We start from the raw sequence: 12,457 nt of genomic DNA on the forward strand, positions 1-12,457 counted from the left end.
ATGTGTGACAATGAGTGAATGAATGCCCCCCTGGTGCTATGGGAGTCAGAAGGTGACTGTGCAGTGACTATCACCCTCTCCTGGGAAGGGATCTCAAGCACTTGAAGGTCTAGGAGTCCCAGCCAAATGAGGGTCCAAACTGTGGTGTGGTCTTGGGATGAGAGTAGAACTCCAGGGGGTGATGCAGGGAAATGAAACACGGCCAAGTGTCAAGTGTATGCCTCACGGCGCCTTGCACCCAGATCTGTGCTTTCTAGTTCAGAAAGACTGTGCAGGCCAGACAATACGCGTGGGGGTGGCCTGGAGCTGCCCCTCCACCCCTCACGGGGCCCCTGTGGCTCCATAGGCCTCCTGGGCCCCGGCACTCACCGACACCATCTTGCCCTCGGAGGGCATGAAGGCAGGCCGGTTGCTGAGGCGCAGCTTCGTCTGCAGCGTGTTGAAGTTGATCTCCAGTTGGCACTTCTCCTGCACCTTCGGCGGCTTGTGGACCCGCCGGTAGTCGCGGAAGTCCTCCAGCTTCTGCTGCATCTCCTGGATGGTTTTCTGTGGCACGCGGTCCTCCAGCCAGGGGATGGTGCGCCGGATCCACTCCAGGAGCTGTGGGTCCATGAAAAGTCGGGGTGACCTTTGCAGGGGACCCGCTGACAGCTGAGAGGGCTGCCTCCAGCTCATGGGCACATGGGACCCGGATCTTCGAGGACCCCATCTTGGGGGATCACCCCTGCTGTCCAGCCTGACTTCTCCATGGTTCCCCATGGGCACCATGGCCAGGGATGCGGGGATGTCACTCCTGCCGGAACCACAGTGCTCTTCTCTGGCTACTTCCTGCATCTGCCTCTGCTCTTGATCTTCCTCCCTCCTCTAAGCAGGACGGCCTCAATTCAGACATCCCTGTGGGGGAACTGTCCCCATCAGGCCTGCACAAGAACCCACTGCCGCCATGTGCAGCGCTGAGAACCTCGCTGCGCCCCGTTCACCAACTGTGAGCGCCCCAAGGCAGGGCTGGCCACAGGCCTGGCTCACTCTGAGGTGGTCGGTGCCAGGCGCAGGGCCTGGGCACAGAAAACTAGCCAGTACAATCAAAAAAAGAAAGTGACCCGTACTTTTATGAGCCACTCGTGTCTTTGATGGAGTGAGGACAGGGTACAAACAAGCAAACAAACTGGACATTCCAGAACAATCCCAGGAGAGTAAGATTAGTTACTGTGCAGGTAGATATGCCTGGGGAAGGGGTCCCAAATGCCAGCCTCGGGCAGGATAAGAAAACCAAGGCCCACGTGTGTTCACTTCCAGGTGCCTGGTGCCGCCTGCACTGTGTTGGGCAAGCCTGGGACTCTAGGACACAGCCCCTTAACCTTTCCTTGGTATTAGCAGTGACGGTGGTACCAGATGGCAGCTTTCCCTTGTTTAAAGTATCCTTAACTTCGCAAAAGAAAAAGTTGGCCGCTATAGGTGGGCTGGCAAATACTTTCCCAAATTTTCCTGGTCTGTGAAATCTCAGAGTCTGGGGAACACTGATTTAGAAGAGCAGTCAAACGGCTCCTCCTGGAGAGCTTAGATGCCAAGAGGGTATGTAACAGGAGCTCCCTCCTCACAGGGGACCTGCCGTGACCAACAGCCATCCTGTCTGTCGCTGTATTGGATCTCGGGTCTCTCTCCAACCTACCAAATCAGACTTCTGTGTGCGGGACACAGGGACAGGAATTTTTGCACAGGGGTGGGAACTTTTAAAAAATCTCCTTTAAAATTATTTTTTAAATAAAGGGACTTCCCTGGCGATACACTGGTGAAGACTCTGTGCTTCCACTCTAGGGGATGTGGGTTTGATCCCTGGGTCAGGGAACTAAGATGTTTCTTGCGAGGAGTGGCCAACAAATTTTTAAAAAACAAAATAAAAAGCTCCCCAGCTGATTCTAACACAGTGAGGGAAACTCTGTCCCTAGGTATCTCTGTAGAAAGCCAGGCTCGAGGTGCCAGGAGTCAGTAAGCATGGTGACACATCACTCTGACCCTCAGTCCTGTGAAACCATGAGCACTGGCGTGGTCAAACTCTGCTCTGTAACCCTCTGGCCTTCTCTAGAAGGTCTCGCTGCCATCCTTGCGCTCTCCTCCGCAGGTGTCACATGGCCTTGGGCCAAGGGTAATGAGAGGGGACTGGATCTTTTGGCTCTGGCGGGGCCACTGGGGGGAGGGCGGGGGCGAGGGGTCACTCACATCGCTGGCCAGCCTCTCATAATCTTCCATCAGGTGCTCGTTCTCCTGGTTGACGGCCAACACCTTGCAGATCCGGTTGGCAGCGGTCTCCGCCTGGGTAGGGGAACGGGGTTGGGGGGGAAAGCACACACAGTCAGGGCTGCCTGGGGGCTGCTGACCCTCCCTCCTGACAGGCAGGTACCCTGAGAGCTGGCATGTCCGTGGCCCACACAGAAGGCCCTGAGACGGGGAGGAGAGGAAGCACAGAGACAGCAAGAGGGTGCCCTGAGTGGCTGAGTCCTGACAGGTCTTGCTGGGGTCCTTGGAGCTGACTGCTAAGGCCCCTGCTCGGGGAGCTGGGCCTGAGTGCTCTCTCAGCTGGGACCCTAGAAGTGCTGAAGCGGGGTGGGGAGCCCCCTAATGTGGGGGAAAAGGACTCAGAGGCCCACAGAGAGGAGACCTGGGTGAGGCTGAGTAGGGTCCTTCACGTGGCTGAGCCCTGGAAGGACCCACCCCTTGGCTGGGAAGGGAGGCTGCACCAGGGAGCCGTGGGGCACGGGCAGAGGAGGGGGTGCCGGTGTCCCCCAGAGCAGGCTGGTGGTTGGTGCATGGGCAGAGCACGCCTGGCCCCTTTCCTGTCCTCCCCTTGGAGGAGGCTGCCGCTGGCTGAGTGGGCGGAGGTCCCGATCCACAGGGCGGAGGGGAGCCGGGGCTCCCGAGAGCCAGGAGCGGCACCGACAGTGACTAGTCTCTGCCCTGAACTACAGGGTGGGGTCCTGCTGGGGGTCGGGGGGGAATGCAAGGACCAGAGGAGGAGGGTGAGGGGTGGCACACAGAAACCAAGTACCTTTCAGGAAGCACAGAAAGCCTCCAAGAAGAAGAGCTGAAAACGGCAACAGAACAGGAACAGAAACAGTGAGGAGGGTCTATGGAGCGGGGGAGGAAACAGAGGCTCGGGGACGCCAGCCCCGCTGGCTGCAGGCAGGGCGCCCGCCTCTCTCCTCCACACGCGGGAGGTGGGGAGTGGGGGCCAGCTGTGGCTGCTGCGTACACACACACACAAGCACACGCGCGCACACACCTGCTACATGCTGCAGGACACTCGCCAACGAGCCCCAGAGGGGAGACTCGCGGAGGCCTTGGCCAGCAAACACCCAGCCCCAAGTGAGCGCAGGAAGCAGAGCCCAGGTCGCAGCCTGCAGGGAAGTCCCTGACCCCCCAGCCTGGAGAGACAACCAGACCGGCACCCCAAGCTCAGCTCCGCCCCGCCGGGCAGGCCCCGTGAAGGCACGGGCTGATGGGCAGGAGTGTTTTGTTTCGAGGCGGAATTCCTGGCACCCGGCTTGGGGCTTGGCGTGTTTGAGGGCCTTAGAGCTGATGAATGAATGAACGAGCAAAGGACAAGGAGCAGATGCTTTCGTGAGTAGAAACAAACCATTGGGAGAGGACGGCATACGTGGGGCAAGGACTAGGGCTGCCCTGCATTCGTGAAATGAAACAGAAACCAGACAGCACTCTTTTAAGAGGCCTGATGGAGCCTCTGAGGAAAAGACGGTGGCAATAACACAAGCATTACGGGGCTCTCCTGAGAAGTAAACACAGGCTGGGGGAAGCTGGAGAGGCCTGTATTCTGCACGTCCCTGGTGACCAGCAGCTCCCCAGAGGCTGGCCTTTATTTCCTCCCTCACAAGAGGGGCCCAGCTCCCTCAAAAACTCCCAGATGTTGGGACTTCCCTGGTGTCCAGTGGCTAGGACTCCCTGCTTCCACTGCAGGGGGCGCGGGTTAGATCCCCGGTCTGGGAACTAAGATCCCAAACTCCGAGAGATAAAGAACACCAAAAAATCTCCCAAATGCTCTGATCTGGCCTTTCCAGCTGGCATCCCCTCCCACAGATGCCTCCAGGCCTCCGGTCCCCCACCCTGGAGTCCTGCTCTAAGCACCAGAGGGCAGTTTGGGCAGAGAGAAGACACTCCCTTCAGGGCAGTGTGGTGGCAGTGAGGCTGGCGAGGGGCCCGTGGAGGGGTGAGGCCCACATCAAATGTGCTCTTAGTGGGGGTTTGTGGCCAGGAATCTCCCACCCCCACCCTGTTTTCCCTCCAGGGTGAGGGGTCTCCTCCACTCTCCCTGCCTGTGCCAAAGGCACCCCCCAACCCCCCCACCGCCAGCAGAACACATCAAAGACATGCAGCCACGTGCTGGGGAGGCTGCTCCACTACCAGGCTGTGTGTAGGGCGCTTATGGGGCCAGACACTGTCCTGAGCCCTTGGCCTGCTCACTTCATCCTCAGATAATTCTGAGGAGGGCACTGGTCTGCTCCCCATTTTACAGGTGGGAGAAGGGAGGTGACGGACTTCTCCGAGGTCACACTGCTGAGCGGCGACAGAGCAGGGACCCCTGGCAGACTGCCCGCAGGAAGGCCTTGCTGGACCTGGGGCTCTGAGGCAGGCAGCAGTCAAAGTCTCCATCCCGTGACTTGTGAACCCCTCCTGTTAAGTGGGGATAATGGGGCCCGCCCACTCCTGCGTGGGCATGGGCCACTGATAGCCCACGCACACGGAGTGTCTGGAGGAGGTCCTAGCATGCAGCTGCATGCGGGCTACGTTGCTTCAGCCATGTCCGACTCTGTGCGACCCCATGGACTGTAGCCCGCCAGGCTCCTCTGTCCATGGGATTCTCCAGGCAAGAACACTGGAGTGGGTTGCTGTGCCCTCCTCCAAGGGATCTTCCCGACCCACGGAAGGAACCCGCGTCTCTTACGTCTCCTGCACTGGCAGACGGGTTCTTCACCACTAACGCCCCTGGGAAGCATGCAGTTAGTGCTCAATAAATAGCTCCTTTCTTGGTCTTCTCTCTGCCCAACTGCTAACCGGGACACAGAATCAAGTTGCTGGGAATACCCTGCGGGCCCAAACCAGACACCCAGGAGGCAGGAGGAGGGGACAGAGGTGTCCAGGCCTCCAGGCAGCAGGGGCAGCTCCAGTGAGAGGTCGGCTGGGCTTGGGGAGGGCCACCCTGGGAACAGACACTCCTGACTCCCTGCCTGCGGTGGTGGGGCTGTGGGGGGCAGCGGCCCAGTGACCTGGGCCCCTGGAGTCAGAGACGGGCCTGTCCTGTGGGGCGTCTGCTGGGGGAAGGAGCCGCAGAGCAGAGCAGGAGAGCCAGCGTTCCCAGTGGGGACACGGCCAGTGCGGCAGGCGGGTGGCCGGGCATGGATCAGGGAAACAGGGGGACAGCTGAGAGCAGGCGCACAGGCCCCAGCTGCGCCCCGCTGTCCGAGGTGATACTGGGACTCGACTGCCTTGTCTAGAGAAACCGGGACCTGCCTCCACTTTACAGGGTGGGCCGTATGCATGGACGGACTTGTGGGACTGTCTGTGGCATCTCAGCCCTGGACCAGCGCCGGCTGGGCGATGGCCATGGAGGCTCAGGGTCACAAGTAGCTTCCAGGCTGGGTCAGTTCTCAGGCAGCAGCCCGGACACTGGGTTGGTGGTGGGATGGTGGTGGTGTTGAGAGGGGTGGCAAGGGTGAGTCTCCGGCCACAGCTCACCTTTTGAGCCCCTGAGAAAGCGTGGTAGAAGCAGGACACGTAAGTCATGATGGCTTTCTCATCTGGCCTCAGAGTGCCTACAATATCTGCGCAGAGAGAGAAAGAGAGAGAGGCAGGAGAGAGTGAAAGATGCAGGAAGGGCGGCCGAGGCCGGGCCCGAGGCTCATGCGGGAAGGATAGCGCTGGCTCTGGACTGGAAGCCAGACCCCGGCTCTGGCCTGCGTGGGCGCATCTCGCTGAGGGGAAGGGGGGACATCCGAAAGGGACAGATTCCTTTCCTCACCCTGCCTGGGTTTGGGACGCACTAGCGAGGGAGCCTTGGTTGGGGCTGGAGGGATCTTGCTTGCGTAATTTGATCCTTCTGAAAACACATGTAAGATCCATGTCCTGTGTGACCACCTACCGCTGGAGCACAAACCCCTAACCATCTCCTGGGGTCTCACAGTGAAACCCAAACTCCAGGACGTCTCCCCTAGCCTGGCTCTGTCACCTTCTCTGACCTCATCTTCCTCTCCTCCCTAGCCATTCCTTGGATAAGCCCCGCCATCAATCCCTCAGGGCCTTTGCACTTGCTCCCCCTCTATCTGGAACACTGTCCGCAGCGCCTCACCTAGCAGCTCCTGCTCCTCACCCCCTCCCCGCCAGCGGCCCCAGGTGAAGGAGCCCAGTGCATCCCACCGTGCCGTCTGCATTCTCTCCTACTCCTCTCATGGGACATTACTTTCTCCGTGGACCTGCTCGTTGTCTGTCTTGCCCTCTAGCATGTAAGCTCCATGAGGGCAGGGGCCCTGCCTGACTCGGTCACTGACTGTATTCTCAGTGCCCGGCACTGAAGTAGGGGGGTGAGCTCTGAGGCGCTCGAGAGGTACTATGAGCAGAGAGAGACTAAACGGGCAGTGATGCTAAGGAGCCGGGGGGATGGCTTCCAGTCGGAGAGAGGCCACTGCCGTCTGCAAGAGAAATGACGTGAGTGCGGGAGGAGAGAGGCAGCAGCGGCATTGGGCAGTGGCGGCGAGGTGGGCCTGCCTGGCCCTGCCCGGTACCTTCTGCGCTCCCGAAAAGGCATGGTAGAAGCTGGACACATAGGTCATTATGGCCTTCTCGTCGGGCCGGGCCGTGTTCACAATGTCTGTAAGCGAACAACATGGGTTAAATCGCCCCAGCGGGGTTGGGGACGGGCGCTCACGGAGATACATGGGCTCCCCAGGCCACAGCAGGAGTCCTGGGAGAAGGACCCTCGGAGCTGATTCCATGACCCTGGGTGACTCCAGTGGGCTTGGCCAGCCCCTCCATCCCCCATGGTCACCGGAAAGGCCAAGGCTGTGGGAAATGGGATTAAGACGAGGCCACTTCCTCTCTCTCAGAATGGCCTCAAGGGGCTTCTAGATGGTCAGCCCCAAGGGCTGCCAGAGGCCAGAGGCAGGGGTCCTGGCCGGGGTGCGTGGCTGGGAAACGGAGCAAAGCCGGAAAAGGAAAACAACACTCCACTCTGTGGGCTCCAGATCCCCAGCCTGTGGCAGGCAGGAAGGTGGAGGCCTTGGTTATTCACAGTAGCTGACCCTCCCAGTGACCGAGGGGCGGGACCATTCAGGAAGGGCTTTGGCGGGGGCGGGGGGGGGGGCCGGGGCCTAGGCCCCAGGGGTGGCCCTGAGAGCTGGTCCCTTCAAAGACCCCTTCCCCACCATCTTGCTCCCAGACTGCTCCGGCCTGGGCGCCCTGGGTGACGACACCATTATTCTTGGTTCATGCAGATTCGCTCAGGCGTTCTGGCTGGCTCCGCCAGCTCCGAGGTCACCCCAAGACATGCCCAAAGAATAGCGTGCTGACAGAGCAAGAGGGAGGTACTTACCCTCTGCATCTAGCATCTTGGGGATGTCGAGGTATTTCTCAGCCACTTCGAAGGCATTGTTCAGGTTGGTGACCGGGTCGTCCTGGGGGAGGGAGGCGAGGGAAGGAGGAGAAACATGGTTGGGGCAGGACGCACAAGCAGAGGGAACAAGGGCTGGCCCCGAAGGGAGGGAGCCTGGGGAGGGCTGGAACTGGAAATGCTCCTTCAGGCAGTTCTCAGCCACCTGTGCTGCTGAAGGGAGTTGCGGATGGGGCAGACACACCTGGATAATGTTAATTCCCACTCAAAGGAATGCTGCTGGAAATCTTTGGGGGGCTAACTGTGCACCTTTTCTCCAGAAAAAAACACAGGCGTGCTGTTTCCTTAGAATTTCCAGCCATCCCTGGGTCCCAGATTAAGACCCTCTGCCCTGAAACACTGATCCAGACCTGAGAGTGCACTGGGGTGTGGGGATGGGGGTGGGGAGCAGAGAGCCTCTGTGTTCTAAGCTCAGCCCAGCTCACAGGATGAGAGCCCACTTCACACTGACCCTCCCTCACGGGCCTCTCCTGCTCTCCAGCTACAGCCCAATTTGATTACTTGATTAGTGGCTGTGGCCTGAGCGGGCTGAGTGCAGGCCTGGGCACCCCCGCCCCCCGGCCCAGGATGATGCACTTTCTCTCTGGCCCTAGGCTGCCTCCCCGACGAGGCCAGCTCAGGAGCGCCTTCCTTCTTCTGTAGCATGGGTCCCCCTGTGATAGTTCAGAATTCCTTACCCACTGGGCCGAGTGTGAACGCTTCCAGAATCTAGAGGGTTATGGAAGCGGAGCTGGGAACCTCCCTGGTGGTCAGTGTTAAGAATCCGCCTTCCAATACAGGGGACTTGGGTTCAATCCCTGTTCAGGGAACTAAGATTCCACATGCCGTGGAACTAAGGGGCAACTAATCCCGTGTGCCACAACAACTGAGCCCTCACGCCACAACTAGAGAGAAGCCTGCCCACCGCAACTGGGACCTGAGAAAGTCGTAAGTAAATAAATGAATAAAAAGGAAGGGGAGCTGGAAGGCATGGTTGGCCAGGATCTCCCATAATCCCTGGCAGCTGCAATGCTCAAGGAGAGTGAAGGGGACAGGTCCCAAGGGGCGCAAAGGAGGCAAGATAAGCCGCTGAGCCTGGGGTTTCCTGATGGCTGGCACAGGGCCCTCCTGAGCACAGAGTTCAGCTCCAGACACCAGTGATGGATGGGGTGGGGGCAGTGGCCCAGAGGCAGGTCAGAGTCGGGGTGTCTGTGGGCCACTGAGGGGAGCGAGAGTGCGTACCTTCCTCAGCTTGTCATACTCGATCAGCTCTGGTCTGTGCCGGTGGATCAGGGCGTTGAAGGCAAGACCATCCTTCCAGCTGCGGATGGAAAGGCCAAGGTTGTGAGGAGGGCCCCCATGGTCATGAGGGGCTGTGGGCCGTGGACACACAGGAAAGACTACCTCCCACTCAGTGAGGTAGTCTAGAGTGTGAGCCCGGCTGGCTGTTGAGCCTGGCTGCTGGAGACGGACCGTCTGGGCGAAAATTCCACCCCTTCCGCTGTCAGAGCAACCTTAGGCAAGTCCCCTAATCTCCTGCTACCTCAGTTTCTACACCTGCAAAACAGGGGTAATAGAGTGCCTACACTTCATCGGGCTGTTGTGAGGATGAGTAACTGTGTGAGGCTTAGGCCGATACCTGACACGTGACAAGCGCTTTATGACTACTCGTTACTGAGGTGGCTGTGCCCCGCTGAGCACTGCCGTGCGTGGCCCCACTGAGCCGGACAGGCCTGCGCCGCGGGCCCTCTGCACCTTGGCTGACCTGACTGGTGTGCTGGCTAAATGCCAGGATGTGGCTTGGCGTGAGGGGCTCTGTTCAGAGGGAAGTGACAGCTGGTCACAGACCAGACTGGTTACATCTCCCTCCCCGGGAACCTCTAGGGCAGGGGTCCCCAACTTCTGGGCTGTACAGAGGTACCTCCTGTCAGCTCAGCGGCAGCATCAGATTAGAAATAAAGTTCACAGTCAATATAATGGGCTTGAATCATCCCAAAACTACGCCCCTCTCCCACCCTCAGAGGGAGGAATGGTCCGTGGAAAAACTGTCTTCCATGAAACCAGTTCCTGGTGCCAAAGAGGTTGGGGACCACTGCTCTAAGGGCTGGCTCTTTTGCAGGTCAAACTGGATGGCGTCTCAGACAGACCCCCTCTCTGACCGTGGCACACTTGCTCGTTACCTTCTGTCATCTTAGCCTATTTTGTTGTCTTTGTTCGGCCCTTCTCACTACTTGGAATTAGGCTGGTTCCTTCACACCTTTGTGAACTACTGGTCCCCCGGCTGAGGTGTGACCTTCCAAGGGCAGGGACTTGATCTTGGTGCTGCTGTATTCCCACTCTTGGCATGGAGTAGGCACTCCACAGGTATTTAGTGACTGAATACATAAACGAATGAGAAGTGCACGGAGGACCAGCTAGCTGGGAAGGAAGGAGACGTGGAGGAGATCAAGGGAGGGACTGCATACTACAAATGGCCGAGCACAATGGTCCCCAATGCCCAGTGCAGGGCCCTGGGGAGCCCGAGGACACAGCAGGACCTCTATGGACGCTGGAAAACCCTGTTCTTCATCCCTATGTGTGCCCTCTCCCTGGACCATCCATCCCAGGAAGACAGCAGAGGCTCAGAGGAGTGAAGTCACAGTCATGTCAGATCCGATCTCAAGGCCACCCCCAAACCTGCACGCCTAATCCCCAGGTCGTGCCATACTCCCAGATCTCCCACTGACCATGCCTGCCTTGTGGACACACTTATTTTCTGCCCTGACCCGAGGCAGAGCAGGCTTATTCCAGCTGAGTCCTGTTCCTCTAATAGACACAGGGCACATTTCCCCCAACACTAAACTCACTAGGACGGCAGGTCTCTCTCAAGAGGTCAAAACAAAGGAAGAGCTTTCTTGCTGCTTCTGAGTTACCTGACTTGGGGAAGAAGATTCTACAAGGCTTCTCAGAGGTGCCGGGCCATAAGGCCTTCAGCCCAGGACGGTGAGGTGACTGCCACCTCCCCCAAGGGATGCAGGGACCTTCCCAGGGGTTCATGGAAGCCAGTGGGGGGGTGCACTCCTGAGAGCTGGCACCTCACAGACCCTGACAAAACCACAGGAAGAGGGCCAGGGTAGGGGGTGGGGATGGGGCCGGCCAGCATCTCAAGTCCTGGGAAGCAGCGTGGGGATGACGTGGGCCAGGCCCTCAGCCGGCCGCTCACCTGATGTGGAAGTTCTGCACGTTGACATTCTTGTACGGGGCCGTCTTTCTCTGGCACCAGAGGAGGAGCCCTTCCTTGGCAGAGGTCTCTGCAGAACACGTGAGGACGGTGAGCACAGGCTCACAACTAAAGGCACAGCACCCAGTGCGGGTGGGTCACCCTCGGGGCTCAGGCAGAGAGAAGCTGGGGGAAGCCGCCTTTGGACGGGGCAGCCGCAGTGTGGGATCCTAGCTGAAAGCCTATGCCTGGCAGGACACACCGCCAAACAAGTGCCTGCTGCAGGCCCCGGCTTCTGAACAAGGCCCCAAGAACGGGCTGCCCACTCAGGGGCCAGCCGCAGCTTTGCGGAAGCAGGGAGGGAGGGCCCCAGGAGGCCCCTCCATTCCCCATGGACAGCGCCCCATGGACTGTCCTCAGCAGCCTGGGCGTGCTATGAGGGCAGGTACCATGTGTGTCCTGGTCACTGCTCTGGCCTGTCACCAGGAGCCCCTCCACATGCTGGTCCCGTGGTTTTTCTCACCCTATGTTGGCCTGGACCCTGGAGGCCAAGTCCGAGGGTGGGAGGTGGAGTGGAAACATGGGTGCTGACGCCCCGGAGAACGAGGCCAGGCCCGATTCTATCACGAGTCTGCTCCCAGACTGTCAAATGGTGCGGTCAAGCCCACCAGACGAGGGTGGTGTGAGGGTCTACTGAGAGGGGGTGGCTGCACGGGTCCCCCTTCACCTGCACCTGGGCCAGCACCTCCACTTAGCACTCCCGGGCAGGGCCAGGCCCTGGGGGGTCATGTCCAGACTCAAGAAAGAGCCTCGAGGCATGAAAACAAAACACCCCAAAGTCTAACCAAGTCCCCAAAACTTGGGTGGCACTGGGGTTGAGAGAAAAGGCTGCTCTCTGCCAGTTGGCAGGCCTTGGCTCTCACCTTCCACAGAGATGTCCTGGATGGCGAACCTGAGGATGATGGTCCAGATCATTCCCAAGGTCATCTTCGCGTTGCCATCCACAATTTCTGCACGCAGGGAAAGGGGCCGAGAGTGAGAAGGTTGTTAGAGGCAGAGGGTGACTCCCCAGGTGGCCCCCGGCCCTGTCTAGAGTTCAACTCTGTCATCTGACAGAGCTGCCCAGGCCTGTCCTGCACCACCTGCGCTGGGAGAAGACATCCGTCAATAGGAAGTGTGGTCCCCAAAGCCTTCTGCCGCTTGGCACCTTCAGGCTTCCTTCCGCACACACGTGTTCTTGGTCACACAGGCCTCCTCCTCTCCGGGCAGCTCATTCTCGTGACCCAGTGCAAAGGACCGCTCCCAGGGATTGTTGGGCCTGTGTTTCCGGCCCCGCCACCCCGTATGGGCATGTCTCCCCACTAGCGGGTGCAGGCCATGCTAGTGTTTGTTGAAAATCTGCCCCCTTCCTTCCAACTCCAGTGCTGCCACCTCAGTCCAAGCCACTGTCGTGTCCCCCAGATCTTGATGCACTGCCTCCTCCGTCCCTGTGATCCACCCCCACGCAGCAGGGTGGTCACTCTAACAGGTGCATCGGATTTGGTCACATGCCTGCTTCAGGCCCCACCGTGCCTGAAACAAACCCTGTGTGCTGGAGGTGGGCTCAC

General features: G+C 59.3%; 1 protein-coding gene across 8 annotated transcripts in view; it reads right to left on the bottom strand.

Moving 5' to 3' along the window:
* Positions 1–12,457, bottom strand: part of ACTN4 (actinin alpha 4) — a 74,956-nt gene that overhangs the window by 13,427 nt on the left and 49,072 nt on the right. For 5 of the 8 annotated variants that reach the window (XM_088830291.1, XM_088830286.1, XM_088830289.1 and 2 more), the window contains exons 4-10: positions 11,774–11,860; positions 10,854–10,941; positions 8,894–8,972; positions 7,595–7,676; positions 6,789–6,874; positions 2,218–2,310; positions 370–600 (exon numbers count right to left, since the gene is read on the bottom strand). In XM_088830291.1, the coding sequence (XP_088686417.1) occupies positions 370–600; positions 2,218–2,310; positions 6,789–6,874; positions 7,595–7,676; positions 8,894–8,972; positions 10,854–10,941; positions 11,774–11,860 (746 nt within the window). Of the gene's footprint in view, positions 1–369; positions 601–2,217; positions 2,311–5,745; positions 5,832–6,788; positions 6,875–7,594; positions 7,677–8,893; positions 8,973–10,853; positions 10,942–11,773; positions 11,861–12,457 lie in introns of all 8 variants that reach the window. The other 3 variants (XM_088830287.1, XM_088830290.1, XM_055412231.2) reach the window with 1 other exon arrangement.

The sequence above is a fragment of the Moschus berezovskii genome, chromosome 22 (genome assembly GCF_049115385.1).
Source record: "Moschus berezovskii isolate FMDL1 chromosome 22, NW_MosBer_1.0, whole genome shotgun sequence".
Classification (NCBI taxonomy): Eukaryota; Metazoa; Chordata; class Mammalia; order Artiodactyla; family Moschidae; genus Moschus; species Moschus berezovskii.